The sequence below is a fragment of the Schistocerca piceifrons genome, chromosome 8, assembly GCF_021461385.2.
Source record: "Schistocerca piceifrons isolate TAMUIC-IGC-003096 chromosome 8, iqSchPice1.1, whole genome shotgun sequence".
NCBI classification, from domain to species: Eukaryota; Metazoa; Arthropoda; class Insecta; order Orthoptera; family Acrididae; genus Schistocerca; species Schistocerca piceifrons.
This window is the reverse complement of record NC_060145.1, coordinates 203801649-203819774: the sequence shown is the minus strand read 5'-3', so window position 1 is coordinate 203819774 and position 18126 is coordinate 203801649. Positions and strand designations below refer to the sequence as shown.

General features: G+C 41.3%; 1 protein-coding gene across 1 annotated transcript in view; it reads right to left on the bottom strand.

Moving 5' to 3' along the window:
- Positions 1 to 273: 273 nt before the first annotated feature.
- Positions 274 to 18126, bottom strand: part of LOC124712197 (odorant receptor Or2-like) — a 44789-nt gene continuing 26936 nt past the window's right edge. Inside the window, exon 5 of the mRNA XM_047242494.1 lies at positions 274 to 527. Coding sequence (XP_047098450.1) covers positions 471 to 527 — 57 coding nt within the window. The 3' untranslated portion in view covers positions 274 to 470. The remainder of the gene's footprint in view (positions 528 to 18126) is intronic.

Sequence of the window (18126 nt, the reverse complement as noted above, 5' to 3'; positions counted from 1 at the left end):
AAGCAAATGGTACTGACCATAGTGGAATTAGGTAGTGAATAGTTTTTCAACATTGTAGAAAATGAATAAAGGCATATTCTAAGAAAAAGGCTACAGTCTAGTAAAAGTAATCACAGTGTGGGATGTGGCAGCTCATTTGCAGTTGCCAACAGTACTCACAGAATGATTCCCCATTTTAAGCAGACATGGAAAAAGGCCATTAAGGCTCAAAATATTGCTACTAATTCTACAAAATATCAGAATGTCTACCTCTAATCGTAACTGAGTGTACAAGGAAAAATTGTGAGAATAATTCAGTATCAAACATTGAAAAAAGAATACTTTCTACCTAATGTAACTCACAATTATATTCTTCTGTAGGACTATTCTGTATCCCTTGTCAATGTCTTTCTAAACTGTTAACGACAATTACTCAATGATTTCTTATGTCTGTGTCCTTTGAGATCCAGAGTCCAGCGCCAGTTTGGATTCTAGCGATTGTTCATTTGGCTCAAAAGCGCATAGTACGAATAAGATGCATTTACAAGCTGAAAAAGAAAAATGTGAGATTTCAGAAATAATATCATATACGATTATAGATCATACGTCTTCAAATATTAGACAGAAAACTAATTTTTTACAGATCTACTCTATATCAAAATTTATATTACCAGAAAACTATGTTTATTTACGAAACAGATAAAAATATATATTAACAAGCCGAAAAACCGGTTAACAATAAAAGTAATATTGTAGAACAAAAGCAAACTGGTGCTTTTCATTTATTATTATGTTGTTCTTCCAAGAACCGACGGAAGATTCTGTTAATATGATAAAAATATATCTTTAATTAACATTTAGAAATGTCATGAGGTTAATGAAAATACACTGCTGGAAATGGAAAAAAGAACACATTGACACCGGTGTGTCAGACCCACCATACTTGTTCCGGACACTGCGAGAGGGCTGTACAAGCAATGATCACACGCCCGGCACAGCGGACACACCAGGAACCGCGGTGTTGGCCGTCGAATGGCGCTAGCTGCGCAGCATTTGTGCACCGCCGCCGTCAGTGTCAGCCAGTTTGCCTTGGCATACGGAGCTCCATCGCAGTCTTTAACACTGGTAGCATGCCGCGACAGCGTGGACGTGAACCGTATGTGCAGTTGACGGACTTTGAGCGAGGGCGTATACTGGGCATGCGGGAGGCCGGGTGGACGTACCGCCGAATTGCTCAACACGTGGGGCGTGAGGTCTCCACAGTACATCGATGTTGTCGCCAGTGGTCGGCGGAAGGTGCACGTGCCCGTCGACCTGGGACCGGACCGCAGCGACGCACGGATGCACGCCAAGACTGTAGGATCCTACGCAGTGCCGTAGGGGACCGCACCGCCACTTCCCAGCAAATTAGGGACACTGTTGCTCCTGGGGTATCGGCGAGGACCATTCGCAACCGTCTCCATGAAGCTGGGCTACGGTCCCGCACACCGTTAGGCCGTATTCCGCTCACGCCCCAACATCGTGCAGCCCGCCTCCAGTGGTGTCGCGACAGGCGTGAATGGAGGGACGAATGGAGACGTGTCGTCTTCAGCGATGAGAGTCGCTTCTGCCTTGGTGCCAATGATGGTCGTATGCGTGTTTGGCGCCGTGCAGGTGAGCGCCACAATCAGGACTGCATACGACCGAGGCACACAGGGCCAACACCCGGCATCATGGTGTGGGGAGCGATCTCCTACACTGGCCGTACACCACTGGTGATCGTCGAGAGGACACTGAATAGTGCACGGTACATCCAAACCGTCATCGAACCCATCGTTCTACCATTCCTATACCGGCAAGGGAACTTGCTGTTCCAACAGGACAATGCACGTCCGCATGTATCCCGTGCCACCCAACGTGCTCCAGAAGGTGTAAGTCAACTACCCTGGCCAGCAAGATCTCCGGATCTGTCCCCCATTGAGCATGTTTGGGACTGGATGAAGTGTCGTCTCACGCGGTCTGCACGTCCAGCACGAACGCTGGTCCAACTGAGGCGCCAGGTGGAAATGGCATGGCAAGCTGTTCCACAGGACTACATCCAGCATCTCTACGATCGTCTCCATGGGAGAATAGCAGCCTGCATTGCTGCGAAAGGTGGATGTACACTGTACTAGTGCCGACATTGTGCATGCTCTGTTGCCTGTGTCTATGTGTCTGTGGTTCTGTCAGTGTGATCATGTGATGTATCTGACCCCAGGAATGTGTCAATAAAGTTTCCCCTTCCTGGGACAATGAATTCATGGTGTTCTTATTTCAATTTCCAGGAGTGTATAATATGTGACTAATATATTATCTGATGGATGGATGATATTGTATTCTGAGAACCAACTCATATGACAAGATAATGAATCATCATACACACAGAGATAAAACGAAGAGAACTTTCACATATCAAAATTTCTTACTAAAAATTGACTAATTTGAAATAATACTGAAGGAAATAAGAGGTATCTGAGTATGGTATTCTTCAGTTTAAAGTACTTAAGACGAAAGGGTCAGCAATGCAGCAATTATCACCATATCCTTTCATTAGAAACTCCACCAAAATTTGTCTTTACTGAAACAATAAATTTATTCCATGTCTGAATTGCTGGATTAGTCAAGTTATTGTGGCTCACTTGGGCATATACAATTTTTCTTCATTTTCATTGATTTAAGTTTACTATACTGATGTAGTGTAATAAAATAAAGGTAGAATATTAACAAGTGAAGACTATATATCTTAGTGTTTGCTTCATTTGCTTTATTGTTATTGGGAGACATGAGTTAGATTAAAGTATTGATTTATAAACGGCAGGTTGATAATTTTATACTGATTTCACTGGCTTATTATTTACATAACTTAATTGTTGTGAATGAAGAAACAAGACAATAATTTAATATTCTGCAGTATTTATTATTTTAGAAACAGGTTGTTGTCTGTTACATCACTATCTGGTGTAAAGATAAATATGCATGGCTGTGAAATTTTTGTGGGATCTATGATTTATAACTAGGTGGATTGTCAAGTATCTCAGTTGGTTTAGAATTATAACAATAGTTAATATTATATTCAAGACTAAAATGAGATGAGTTCTTTCATTAAAGTTCGAGGAAATATTATTTATCTTAGAAAAAATTTAGATTTTTTATTATTAACTACATAACAGATTACAATACCTGTTATGAGCTGAAAATTAGTTGAACAATATATAGTAAACTCTGGGAGATGTGCAAAGTATTACTGAACAAAATAATCTTGTCATTAACAGGCTCAAATTTGCCAGTAAGTAAAACATTACAAGTAAAGATATGAAGGGTTTATTTCAATAGTGGTACAAGATCATTTTTGATCATTGTGAGATACAGGGCCATAAAGTTAAATGAGCGCTGAAAAATCGGCAGTTGAGATACCAGAAATATCCAAGCACATGCCTTTTTCCTAGAGATGGAACTTTCTTTCTGTTTGTTTGGTTCATTAATTGCAGAAGCATTATAGGCAGATAAGAGGAGGTAATTGACTTGCACCGCTATTGAAATAAGCCCTTCATATACAATGTAGTGAATGAACATTTTAACAAAGGAAATAAAAATACAGTAACTGAAATACAGGAAACATGGTATGTGTGTATAAGATGGGTGATTTACAAGGTGGTCTGTATGGAATTCGTACGAGTATCTATGAGTAAGCCAACTGTGTCTTGAAACTCCCCTGTTATATCCTTTATTGGGTTTTGTGTGATTTACCAAAGCCGCCAGACAGTTAATTACTATGAATATATGTCCGTGTGCTTAATTGATGAAAGGCCATCGTCTCTTCTGCTGTGGTTTCGGGGTATTTGAACAGTGCTACTGTTCTTCAACGGAATAGTTAATGATTGAAAGATTTTTTATTATTATAGACCACAAAGGTTGCCATGTAGAAACTGATATGTATTTTCTATTTACACACAAATTCTGAGGCAGTTTCTGCCTTCGCGTTATACGTTTAGTTATGGTGAAATCTTTTATTGGTTGCTGATTTTAAGTACTTAGTCACACTTGATGATGGTTAACATTCAAAAGAATCCTCACTCCAATCCATGGCTGTTGCTGGCCGACGCGTTTGACGCGAAACACGTAATTCGGCACTTGTCACTTTTGGTTTTTATCACTCGTGAATCGGTATTGATGAGGGTCAACCCCACGACAATAAGGGAACGCGCTCATTTGTCACACTCCAGTGAATTTACAATTTACTTCTCACTCGGCACATCCACCATTCACACCGTACTGTGCTCGACCGGCATTTCTTTTACCAGTCTTTACAGTACTGCTTTCATCCTCTCACTGCCTCCTGCAGCGCTCGATAATCGACTCCTGTCTGCTATTGACCTGGGTGTCGAATACTACGATGTATGTTCGTGGGGTCACGGATTCCTTACAGTCTAATCGTTCAGTACTATGCTGGGCAGGTAGATATTTTTATTGCTTTCCATTTTTTCAAAGCAGATCATCTGTCTCCCTTTTGGATGTTAGTTGAGACTTCACGTTGCACCTAGGAGCGGTGGTATCTTTAAGCATGTTGTCTGAACAGAAGTCTCCTTTTCCGAGTGTCAAACTTATATGATGTTCCTTCAAGTGAGTGGGTAAATGCACACTGATATGGCCTATATAGAATATGCTAGAATTAGAAGTGATTTTATGTATTACACTGCCTTTCAAACTTGATGTGCTGTCTTTACCAATGGGGAAAATGTGTAACGTTATGTATGTAACATCATTATTTAATATGTCACATATTTTATCTACGCGATATTTGAGTCCTGAATCAAACATTACCGATTGACATCTTTGAAACCCGACAGAGATACCTTGCAGATGCTTATAGTTTAAAATATTTGATCTCTAAACATTTCATAGCTACAGATATTGATATTTTTACTTGACGACGGTGTAACAGTCGAAAACAGGTTTGTAAAATGAGAAATATCGTATAACGTTACAACAGTATCGTTTTTTTATTTATAACGTATATTCTATTAAGAATGAACGAAACAGTCAACTAACGAAACAAAATTGTTTGTGTAGGTGTTAATGTTATCTATGACCTCTGTTCTTTATGTTGAAGCTATCAGTTGTTTATGGTATCTAATGAAGGATACGGAAGTACTTCTGTCAATGAGGCCAACACTAAACACACAATTAAGAATGTTTTGTATGTTTTGTAATGAGATTAGTGTGCAGCCAATAAATGAGCAGTAGAGAAAAATAAACCGTGAGAGATGTATAACAATAAATTCTTTCCAAATTAGCGACCAGTTTTCTTATTGTGTAAAATTTAAAAATGACAGATTTCGGGTAGTGTACAAAAATTTGTTTCATTGAAATGTTATTCATGTGAAATGTCAAAAGTTTTCAGTTTATAAATGTACACTAAATTTATAGAACATTTATAGAAATTACACAAGAATGCGATCACTGTTTTTAATTGAATTATATTCATTTCGTAGAAGATCACAAGCACAGTCTTCGGGATCTGTAACTGTGTGTAGTCTGAACACAGTAACCTAGGTTAGCTCTTCACTGGATTTAGCATATATGTAGGTAAAACTCTTACGCTAGCCTTGAGAGAAGCTGCATCTCCGAAGCAAGAGTCTCAGATCATTACAAGGATTGAACCTACAATTCTGTGACCACAGATCAAAATCGTATACAAACTTAGCTTTGGTGGCTCATATTAATTTCTTTTGTAGCCTGCTTTCTGCTGAATAAACATGTTCATGGAGTACCCCACGCATTTTATTTTCTTCCTGTAGTCATCGATCGTAGAATTAAAACGAACTGAATCCACATGCTGGTATTTAATTTATGTGTCTGTCATCATAATGAACATCAGTAATATAGTTGTATTATTGCGCATCTGATTTTCGAATATTTCCTGTACACCCTGGCCAGTAGTGGTACATGGATTGCACAAATACAAGAGAAGTAAACAAATTTTCGTATAATGTAATTGGGAAAGGGGTCATTTGTCATAGAAAGACAGAGTTACAGAAGAAATACGTTGGTGCTTTTCATTTGAGCATAACTTTATTTATTTTCGAGTTATACCAGATATTTTTCCTTATAGCTGATTGAAAGGTGACGGTGTCAATATAAACCGAACGCTTTGAGATAGTCTTGACATCAGGAGATGTGAGAGCCCGTAATATTGCAGAAATTCCAACCAACTCCATCTGGACAATCCAACCGTTACTCTCTGTGCAGGCGTGAAGCGTATCGCGAAATTTCATGCAACTGGCTCTGTTGCAGACAAATTGAAAGACGGCCTCTCCAAAACGACTACGACTGGAGCAAGATGAGCCGCAGTTCTGTCATAATGCGCTAAGAAACACGAGCACAGTATCTCTCAGAATGCTGGAATTCACTGCTCATCAATAATGAACATTTTGCCCACACAAAATGCAAATAGTCTGTCATATCTCCAGCGACAAATGAGATCGTTGATTTAATTTAGCAGTTTCTATAATACAGAAAATGAACGATAACCATAATTACCCCTACGACGTTCCGTTTTGGACGAATTTAATTTCCGTGTAAACGGACGGGTAAATAAACAGAATACCAGATATTGAACAGATGTCCTTCTCACTGAATGGATCTATCGAACGTAGTTGGCACATCGAAAGTGACAGTGTGGTGCGAGATATGGGGTTGTCGTGCTGTTTGGATCTTCTTCATCATGGGTACAAACAGCAGCCACTGATCTACATTTATTAGAAAAAGGTGTGTTGCAATCGCTACTGTTTCAAGAGGAGACACTTCTTTCTTTCAGCTCGACTGTTCTCCGCCCCATTATGGGAAGGCTGCTTTGACATATGTGGATACCTAATTTCTCTTGGGAGATGGATAGGTCGTTGAGGTCCGGTGGAATTAACGCCACAGTCTCCAGATTTAGCTTCATTACGATTTTCTGTGTGGTCATGTGAAACTAACTGCCAATGCGGGACCGAGCGAGGTAGCGCAGTGCTTGGACACTGGACTCGCATTCGGGAGGACGACGGTTCAATCCCACGTCCGGCCATCCTGATTTAGGTTTTCCGTGATTTCCCTAAATCATTCCAGGCAAATGCCGGGATGGTTCCTCTGAAAGGGCACGGCCGACTTCCTTCCACATCCTTCCCTAATCCAACGAGACCGATGACCACGCTGTCTGGTCTCCTTCCCCAAGCAACCAACCAATGCAGTGAGTATCATGAACTAGACCGTATTTGTTTCTGTTTGCTTTCCAGCAAGTGGTGGTTAAAGTCCATCAGGAACGGACAGGTCAGAAAACAAATTTCCAACAGATCGAGGATGTCCTGTAGGTTGTACATCTTACCACCAGCATTTTCCTTCTTCAGTACAAAATGCCGTATGACTGATAAATGAGTAAGGCAATGTTCCAATGAAAGATACTATTGCTTTTCTCGTGTAAATCAGTAAATCTGGCGACTGGTAAAGTTCAGCAGTGATAAATGAAAAGCGACAATAATGCTACGTCCTATCAGCGTTCTATCCTGTTACTTAGTCTATAACTTCTCACACAAACACAAGAAACTTGATTTAGGTTTACACTGTTCAAAAGAATTAGGTGAGCACGTCTATCAAATTCTGGAATATTATATCTATTTTGATGCAGGCGGCACCTGTGGTCTTAGCACATGGCTTGAGATCTTCTCTTTCAGTCACTATATGCAACAATTAAAATCATTCGACAACTACTGCCTGCGTCATGCATTGTCGGGTAACTCCGAGAAGGGAAAGAGTACCGGTGAGTCAGTGTTTTCAAGTGAGGTACACAAATGGCAGTTGTCATCTGTGGACGTTGAATTCAACCAGGCACATGGAATGCGACATCTGACCGCAATGAGAGACGCAAACGCGGTCTCCTTGATCCAAATGGTATGTACTTTTCAACTTGTTGCTGCAAATACTGTTGTCTCTCCTCTGTCATCCATAGGTTGTAGCCACGCTAGAGGGAGGCGGGTCAGTACGCATGGTGAGTTTGGGAGCTACTACGGACGAGATATACCCGTTTGCAAACTTCGCTGTGTCGAGATAACCTTCTGCGACGTGCTACGGTTACTCTCTATGCGCGAGATTGGGAGAAACACACTGGTGGCACTGGGTGATCACAGCCAGTTATCTAGTAAAACTAGATGACTCAAGCCCCCACGTGCTTCTGCACGAAAAAAAATAAATAAAAAAAAAAATTGTCACCAAAGCACCTACATAGCATGCATCCCCTTGGCGTTCTGTAAAATGTGGTTGGACTTATTAACTAAATTGGTTACATTACATCTAAGGAGTGCAAACCACATCCGCTGCACTATCCCCAGTAATTTTAAATTAATGCCAAGTTTATAAAAAACTGATTTTAGCAGGTAGGAATAATTTTTAGTGAACGCAACACAGTTTTAAATAATTGGAGTTTATTTTAGCTTGTTCTGGACAGATGTGACTGAAATACCGTTAAGTGTTCTTGATTTGACCTCAAAAATTTACCGAGTTATTTCAACAGCGCCACTCAAATATTAATCACAATCATTCAGCAATTATTCGCTTAATGTTTCTTTTAAAATAGCCGAAACCCCAAGATGAATAAAGTTCCGAGTAGAGAATACTTCTCGAAAAATAATAATAAACCGACGAACACAATCCGAAGTCCAGCCGCAAGCTGAAATCACAATGCCCCGCAGCTAGTGCGCGAAATTTTCTGCAAGTGTCACAAACGCACCACTGAGAATTCTTCAAAGTCCAGCAGCACGCAACTGCTGAAAATTGCAAGTTCCATGCTACTTCGCGATCCAATTTGTGCATAGACTTCCGCCAGTCACACGTGCTACCCCTTTCAACTCAACTGAAAGACTGCCCCCTACCACAGAAAATTGCCGTCCTTAAAAGCCCTCTGTATGAACACTCTGAAGTCAAATCAAGTTTCTTTGCACATAAAATTTACCTTTACACTTAATATAGATACAATAAAATTCATGTAACACTTCTATTCAGACGGAAATCTTCCGGTGAATTCAGATTCAACATCAGAATTTCTGTGTGGTATCGTATATTATTAAAATTTATGTGTTCTTCATATAGAACTTTTCATTATTTAAAATAGTTTCAATGCATAAATAACTGATATTATTACTCTATCACCTATTTCCTTATATCTACTTTTCTGCACTGCCGCTATCTTTATAGTTCATATTATTTATCAAAATTCCGAATTTTTAATCACAAAAACAGTATTCCGGTTCATCATTTGAATTTTTAAAACATGTAAAAAAAGCTACACAGATATCATAATACTAATCATTCAGACCTTTCATTTGACACCTCGTTCGTAAAATTTTGTCACAGCATATCCAAGATGACCAAGTTACAATCTCACTTAGTTATTAAAATATTCACTATATTATAATTCAAAAACTGCCAGAGCGACTGGAGGCGCGTTCATATGAGCACAACCGGCTAATTTTCTGCTTTAAAATGAGCCTACAAGCTCCTTTGTGCCACATTGGGATCAATTTTTATTTATTTTTACATCATTAACTTTAGCTCTAAGCTAAAAGCGGCCCACAGAAACCCGCCATGAGCTAGTGTGCCGGCCGTTGAGTTTTCCCGTCACGTGGCTGGACGCCGTACTGACCGTACTCATTTTAAAGTACCGCCATCTGTCGGTCAGTCCCGAAACTAGGACAATTCTGCTGCTGTCAATACGGCTGACAAACACACCCATCTTATATGTAAACACGTCAGATTCTCGACTGCCACTTTGCCGCGATTTTTGCTACAGAAAATGCGGCCCCCAAAGCCTGTCACCTCACAAGTTGGACAGCGCCGGCGACGCATTAGAAGACCACATGAAGACCGATGTCCGGCAATGTTTGGGTTCCACCGTCGTACGGATGCCGCCAGAGCACTGCACGACGATGTTTGAAGGGTCACAGGAGCCACTGTGTTCGATCAGACTGTAATGAACAGGTTACGAGAGTGAACCGTACGACGCAATTTCCCTGTTCTAGTACCCCGCTTGACACGGTATCGTCTCGCAGCTTGTCTTCAGTTCGGCCTTCACATGTCTGCTGGCAACCTCGTCACTGGCGAAACTTATTATTCGCAGACGAGCCCATGTATCCTCTTACGCAAAGCGATGGCCCTATTCGTTTGTGGCGATCCGTGGTAAGCGCTACCTTCCACATGTTGTCCAGGAAATCGACAGATTTCCAAGGTTCTGTGGGGAAGCTTCAGTGTTGACAGCCATACGAATCCTGTCGTTGTCTGTGGTAGACTTACCGCCAGGCAGTACCTAGAACATATCCTGCTGGGTTACGTGGTGACTGCTGCATGCGGCGCTGGTCCTGAATTCTTTTAAAACGCTTTGGCCCACGAGGCGGGTGTCAGCAGGGTTGTCTTGGGAAGATTGGGCGTTGAATTAATGGAATGGCCGGTGGTTAGTCCCGATCTGAACCCCATCGTGCATATGTGGGGTCATCTTTAACGTAGAGATTGTGGTCGTCTTCCACCACTACAGACATTCCTAGAATTTTCATGGGCTCTCATTGCAGAAAGGGAACGGATACCGCAGGTCGACCTCTGTAGACTTCACAGAGCGAGCATGCCACTTAGGTGTCAGGCAGTGATGAACGCTCACAAACTCCAATGAAAAACACCCTGGATGATGGGATTAATGATTGTTTCCACTGTGTTTCTGACACATGTCGAACATTTCAGGCCATTCATGTAAACTATCGAGGATGTAATAATGTTTTGTTGTGCGCTTGATCTGTGAAAGATAAGGTACAATTTGTGAGAGTACACAGTCCTCATTTAAATCTAAATGGAATATTGCAAACTTCCAGTGTCATGTTCCCCAACTATCTGCTCATTTGTTTCGTCTGCTAGGCGTCTCACATCTCTCAATGTGTAATGTAACGAATCTGCAGACTGTACTATGAAAGCAGAGTCCTGTTGAACATACGGGTGCCTACGTACTGAGGTTTTATCCTAGCATGGTAATGTGGATACAGACGAAGGCACTGTAGGAATCGCCTGGTGACACAAGAAATCGCACAGTGGACTTTGGTGTTTATTCTGTGAAGAATGTTATTTGCGATAGGTTTATATTTTGGTTTTGTTCTAGCGCTATGCCATCTCTTTTTGTATATCTTGGCTTTGTGATTGTTCCTGTGTTCAACGACCAAAAAAAAGTTACGTACTTGAACGCATTACTTTCACCCGAAATTAATTATTAATTAGCCTAAGTGGCTTTAGTGATGACCCCAAACACTGAACATAGAGAAAATTAACGATATACAAACAAGAGAACTCAGCGACTTCTCAAAGTTCACGGAGGAATGAAGAGATGCAGCTGGTGAACCTTCAAGAACAGATACATGAACAACATGAAGCACTGAAGTTAGCACTGGAGACGCCTATTACTCCAACGTCAAACACGCGTGCGGCCGTTCAGAACAACAACCCGACGGAAAGCGCGCAGCACGTAAAAATTCGAACAAGGCAGTTCCTGTCGGGTAAATTGCAGCTATGGTTTGCAATGATTGAGCTCACGTTTGCCCAAAGCAAGAGCCATGATGAGCAGACGAAGTTCACGATAACGGTAAATGCGCCGGATGCTAGAGCAGCAACCGCAGAAGATGTAATTCCTGCGCTTCGGGAATCAAGTTGTAAAAATCGTCGATCTCATAAAAGGTTCGAGATATCGAAATGACGAACTTCGGAAATGACAGCACGCAGAAAGGACTATTATATCATACGATTAACACTCGATACGGTTTTGTAAACGCGTGAGCAGAGCGAAAACAAGACTTCCTATAACTTACACCGTGAGGGGTTTTCTCCAAATTTTCATAGCCAAACAAGTGGAGAGAAACAGTTAAACGTAGTATCAAAGTGACCAGCATGAGGTCTATATTGGCATGAAAATATTTAACTGCTTGAAAGTAATCTGGGTAATTAACGAAAACATAATTAATAAGCTATGGAAAAATTTTAATTTTTCACTAAATGATACGGTAAATTAAATGTCAAAAATTTCATCTGCACATTTTGCACATTGAAAAATACATTGGTGTGGAATTTAAATGTCAAAAAGGCTTTCTTCGAATCAAGTACGTTAGGAAGGCAAACGAGGAGTCAGTAAGATCATGCTTTCTAAACAAAACTTGAAATTAAAAAATGAAAGAAATCAGTAAAATATTTTATGAAATGATTTATGTAAAAGAAATAAGTAGCACAGAGTAACGTTCTAAGTGCCTTTGAATGAAGCTCGAAATCATGAACAGAAAATGAGGTGCACCAAACGTTTCCCTAATATTTTTTATTTCCACTTTTAGACAAATCATTAGTGGTTGACTTTCTTTTCAAAACTTTTGTAAGCTTTACTCTTACAGACTATTTAGAGTAATTGAAACGCTTGGTCTTAACATTGACTGCTGATGAATTACCTTTGCAACATCAAATATCTGTAAAATTTCCCTTTTCATTGTAATTTATTAGAAATTAAACGTATGTGATATACTGGGATTGGTGTGAAGATCAAGTTCTTTGGCAATACCTTAAAAATATACTTAGCGTTGCAATGTAAACAGTACACATTAAACTTAGTATACAGAATTGTAACTGAGTCAGTAAAAATATAAGAATGGCCCGGAATCGAGCCCAGGACTTTTTCCTAAAACGTAATCATGAAGTTTATACACAACCCCTTCACTACAGACAGCTTTTGTCTATTCTTATCAATATGTGTATCTATGTTTGCATTTAGCGTAGTTAGTCATGTAGGAGTCACTCCTTTACATTTATTGGCTGTTAAAAGTTGTTGATCATTTAAAAAAAAAACATTCGTATTTAATTTATTGATGAGACAGTCGAATGCTCCTCTGCTCGTTCACGTGTATTCGAAGAATTTGTCTGGTAATCTTCATAGTTGATGATATTTATAAAATTCTCCATGGAGATTCCTCTCTTTGTACATTTCATGCGCAACATTCCTTTTCGCTTTATTTTCATCAGTAAACCTAATTCTATAGCTTTACTCTCCACCTACAGAGTTCTACAGGTTAGGGACGCCGTTTTAAAGAAACAGCTGGTTAGCTGAAAGCAGCCATCTTGTAGCGCGATATGGTCGCTCGCAAGCAGGACCCCAAGCTTTCCGCCTGAAGCTGCTGCTTGTCGCTGGAGTCTCGGGTATGCAGAAGTCGCGCGCTGTCGAGCGCTTCTCTCGCTCACGTAGGACACGGCCTAATACTCCGACCTCCAGCACAACGAGTGTAGGTGGCGTTGAAAAATGTATTACTCTCCAGAATGCGTAAACCGTTAAATCAACGCATACGGCAGGTGATTAAAGAAGAAGCTATAGGTGACAGGACACCGTCGAAGTTTGGAAGCACTTGCGCGGTATCGTCAACGCAGAAGAATTGTTAGATGTGACGCTCAAACACATCTGCGCTAGATTAATTGTAAAGCACGGTAAAAGCCGCACTAGTAACTCATGAAAAAGACAACATGCAGAACCTCTTGGAGATAGCAGACAAAGTCCGTGCGGCCATAGGCAATCCACAGATGACTTGCATTGGCAATCTTTAACGGGAGAGAAATGTCAGAAGTGATAGCAGCAATACAGAAGACTCAGCATTCGGACGTCAACAACCTAATGCTAGAACTAACACGACAGATGACATTATTGCAGCAACAGGTACATAAATATTTTGTTGAGCCCAACCTACATAGGTAGGAATGATCATCAAAATAAAATAAGAGAAATCAGAGCTCGAACAGAAAGGTTTGGATGTTCGTTTTTCCCGCACGTTGGTCGGGAGTGGAATGGTAGGGAGATACTATGATTGTGGTTCGATGAACCCTCTGCCAAGCGCTTAAATGTGAATTGCAGAGTAATCATGTAGATTTAGACGTAGAACAGGTCTCACAATTGTTACAGAATGAAAACAGCAAGGCCAACGGCGAAATTCAAGGACGGGTAAGTTGGTACCATCAGCGCTTCACGGATAGAGCAACAAAGTGTTCTCAGACATGTGCGTACCAAAAACGTGAGCGGCGGCAAGCAGTAGGCGCAGAGGGCCGCGGTAGCACAGACAAGCGCCTGCAACAACGGGGTGAGATCGACGCAAACTACGGACGGGTGAGTAACGTCAATAATTTTCTTTCCACCTCTAAACGGCTTTATATCAGAGATGTCAAGTCTAACAGTTGCTACCTTATAGACTCGGGATCCGATGCGAGTGTGCTCCCCTTTACTAACTATCAAGGAACGGATGGCACTCCACTGATACAATTAACCGTAGCAAATAAGTCGCCCACTGTTGCTCATGGCACACATAAAATCGAAGTCGCTTTAGGTTTCTCAAAAAGCTTTCAGTGGACCTTCATTCTGGCAGAGGTGTAAGAGGCGATATTGGGTGCAGACTTTCTTTGTGAGATGACCATTACCGTAGATCTTGCTAATGTACAGATTAAACGAAATCATGAGACAGTGCATGGCATCACGGAACGTGACCCTTACCGCGCTGGCAAGCATAACTGTGGCGCAGTGTCACAAGACGTAAATTATAACACGGTCGCAGAAAAATCAGCGGTAACTCACAAAACTGTACACCGCATTTACACCACGCCCGGTCAGCCAATACATCAACGACAGCGCAGGATAGCTCCCGATCGATACGTGGCAGCAAATGCAGAATTCGAGGTATTACTGGCATCAGGTGTCATACGTAAATCAGACACCCCGTGGGCGTCACCCTTACATTTGGTAAAGAAAAAGATGGGTCTTAGAGACCATGTGGCGATTACAGGAAGTTAAACGTTCATACTGTACCAGATCGTTACCCAGTGCCTAGTATTAGAGATTTCACAAATCATTTAGCTGGGGCAAAGATCTTTAGCATTGTTGATTGTAAAAAAGCTTATCACTAAGTACCGGTGGCAGAAAAAGACATACCGAAAACAGCAGTCACAACACCTTTCGGTTTTTCGAATATGTCCGAATGCCTTTCGGGTTAAAGAACGCAGTTCAAACATGGGAGCGATTTATTGATGAAGTGTTGTGCGGGTTGAAAGGATGCTTCGCGTATCTTGATGACATATTAATCTCATCAACGAAGGCAGAAGCACACGAGAAGCAGCTGTCTGCAGTGTTCGCCCACATAAAGCAGTACGGAATAATAGTCAACAAAGCATCTACATCTACATCTACATCTGCATACATATCTCGCAATCCACCACACGGTGCGTGGCGGAGGGTACCTCGTTCCACAACTAGCATCTTATCTCCCTGTTCCACTCCCAAACAGAACGAGGGAAAAATGACTGCCTATGTGCCTCTGTACGAGCTCTAATCTCTCTTACCTTATCTTTGTGGTCTTTGGCGGAATGTAAGTTGGCGGCAGTAAAATTGTACTGCAGTCAGCCTCAAATGCTGGTTCTCTAAATTTCCTTTAATAGCGAAAAGAACGCCCCCTTTCCTCTAGAGACTCTCGCCCGAGTTCCTGAAGCATTTCCGTAACACTCGCGTGATGATCAAACCTCTTTTTTTTTTTTTTTGGTCTTCAGTCTACTGACTGGTTTGATGCGGTCCGCCACGAATTCCTTTCCTGTGCTAACTTCTTCATCTCGGAGTAGCACTTGCAACCTACGTCCTCAATTATGTGCTTGACGTATTCCAATCTCTGTCTTCCTCTACAGTTTTTGCCCTCTACAGCTCCCTCTAGTACCATGGAAGTCATTCCCTCATGTCTTGGCAGATGTCCTATCATCCTGTCCCTTCTCCTTATCAGTGTTTTCCACATATTCCTTTCCTCTCCGATTCTGCGTAGAACCTCCTCATTCCTTACCTTATCAGTCCACCTAATTTTCAACATTCGTCTATAGCACCACATCTCAAATGCTTCGATTCTCTTCTATTCCGGTTTTCCCACAGTCCATGTTTCACTACCATACAATGCTGTACTCCAGACGTACATCCTCAGAAATTTCTTCCTCAAATTAAGGCCGGTATTTGATATTAGTAGACTTCTCTTGGCCAGAAATGCCTTTTTTGCCGTAGCGAGTCTGCTTTTGATGTCCTCCTTGCTCCGTCCGTCATTGGTTATTTTACTGCCTAGGTAGCAGAATTCCTTAACTTCATTGACTTCGTGACCATCAAACCTGATGTTAAGTTTCTCGCTGTTCTCATTTATACTACTTTTCATTACCTTCGTCTTTCTCCGATTTACTCTCAAACCAAACTGTGTACTCATTAGACTGTTCATTCCGTTCAGCAGATCATTTAATTCTTCTTCACTTTCACTCAGGATAGCAATGTCATCAGCGATTCGTATCATTGATGTAAGGAATGGCAGCTAACTCTAAATATAGATAAATGTAAATTAATGCAGATGAATAGGAAAAAGAATCCTGAACCTTTCTTTTATTTCCATCATTGCTTCCTCGATGTACAGAAAGGGGCGAAAGGCTACAGCCTTGTCTTACACCCTTCTTAATACGAGCACTTCGTTCTTGATCGTCCACCCTTATTATTCCCTCTTGGTTGTTGTACATATTGTGTATGACCCGTCTCTCCCTATAGCTTACCCCTACTTTTTTCAGAATCTTGAACAGCTCGCGCCATTTTATATTGTCGAACGCTTTTTCCAGGTCTACAAATCCTATGAAAGTGTCTTGATTTTTCTTTAGCCTTGCTTCCATTATTAGCCGTAACGTCAGAATTGCCTCTCTCGTCACTTTACTTTTCCTAAAGCCAAACTGATCGTCACATAGCGCATTCTCAGTTTTCTTTTCCACTCTTCTGTACATTATTCTTGTAAGCAGCTTCGATGCATGAGCTGTTAAGCTGATTGCGCGATAATTCTCGCACTTTTCAGCTCTTGCCGTCTTCGGAATTGTGTGGATGATGCTTTTCCGAAAGTCAGATGGTATATCGCCTGACTCATATATTCTACACACCAACGTGAATAGTCGTTTTGTTGCCACTTACCTACCAGTGACAAATCTAGCAGCCCGCCTCTGAATTGCTTCAATGTCCTCCCTCAATTCGACCTGATAGGGATCCCAAACGCTCGAGCAGCACACAAGAATAGGTCGTATTAGTGTTTTATAAGCGGTCTCCTTTACAGATGAACCACATCTTCCCAAAATTCTACCAATGAACCAAAGACGACTATCTGCCTTCCCCACAACTGCCACTACATGGTTGTCCCACTTCATATCGCTCTGCAATGTTACGCCCAAATATTTAATCGACGTGACTGTGTCAAGCGCTACACAACTAATGGAGTATTCAAACATTAGAGGATTCTTTTTCCTATTCATCTGCATTAATTTACATTTATCTATATTTAGAGTTAGCTGCCATTCTTTACATCAATCACAAATCCTGTCCAAGTCATCTTGTATCCTCTTACAGTCACTCAACGACGACACCTTCCCGTACATCACAGCATCATCAGCAAACAACCGCACATTGCTATCCACCCTATCCAAAAGATCATTTATGTAGATAGAAAACAACAGCGGACCTACCACACTTCCCTGGGGCACTCCAGATGATACCCTCACCTCCGATGAACACTCACCATCGAGGACAACGTACTGGGTTCTATTACTTAAGAAGTCTTCGAGCCACTCACATACTTGGTAACCAATCACATATGCTCGTACCTTAGTTAGGAGTCTGCAGTGGGGCACCGAGTCAAACGCTTTCTGGAAGTCAAGGAATATAGCATCCGTCTGATACCTTTCATCCATGGTTCGAAAGACATTATGTGAAAAAAGGGCGAGTTGCGTTTCGCAGGAGCGATGCTTTCTAAAGCCGTGCAGATGCATCGACAGCAACTTCTCTGTCTCAAGAAAGTCATTATATTCGAACTGAGAAAACGGCAAGTGACATTTCTAGGGTATGAAGTTTCGGTAGAGGGCATACGCCCGCGAGAGGACAAGGTAGCAGTAATCGACAACATGAGCCGCCCCGAGACTTACCATCAACTCAGAAAATTTTTAGGGGTAGTAAATTTCTATAGACAGCATTTGCCGCGAGCTGCGCTAGTAAAATGGTTCAAATGGCTCTGAGCA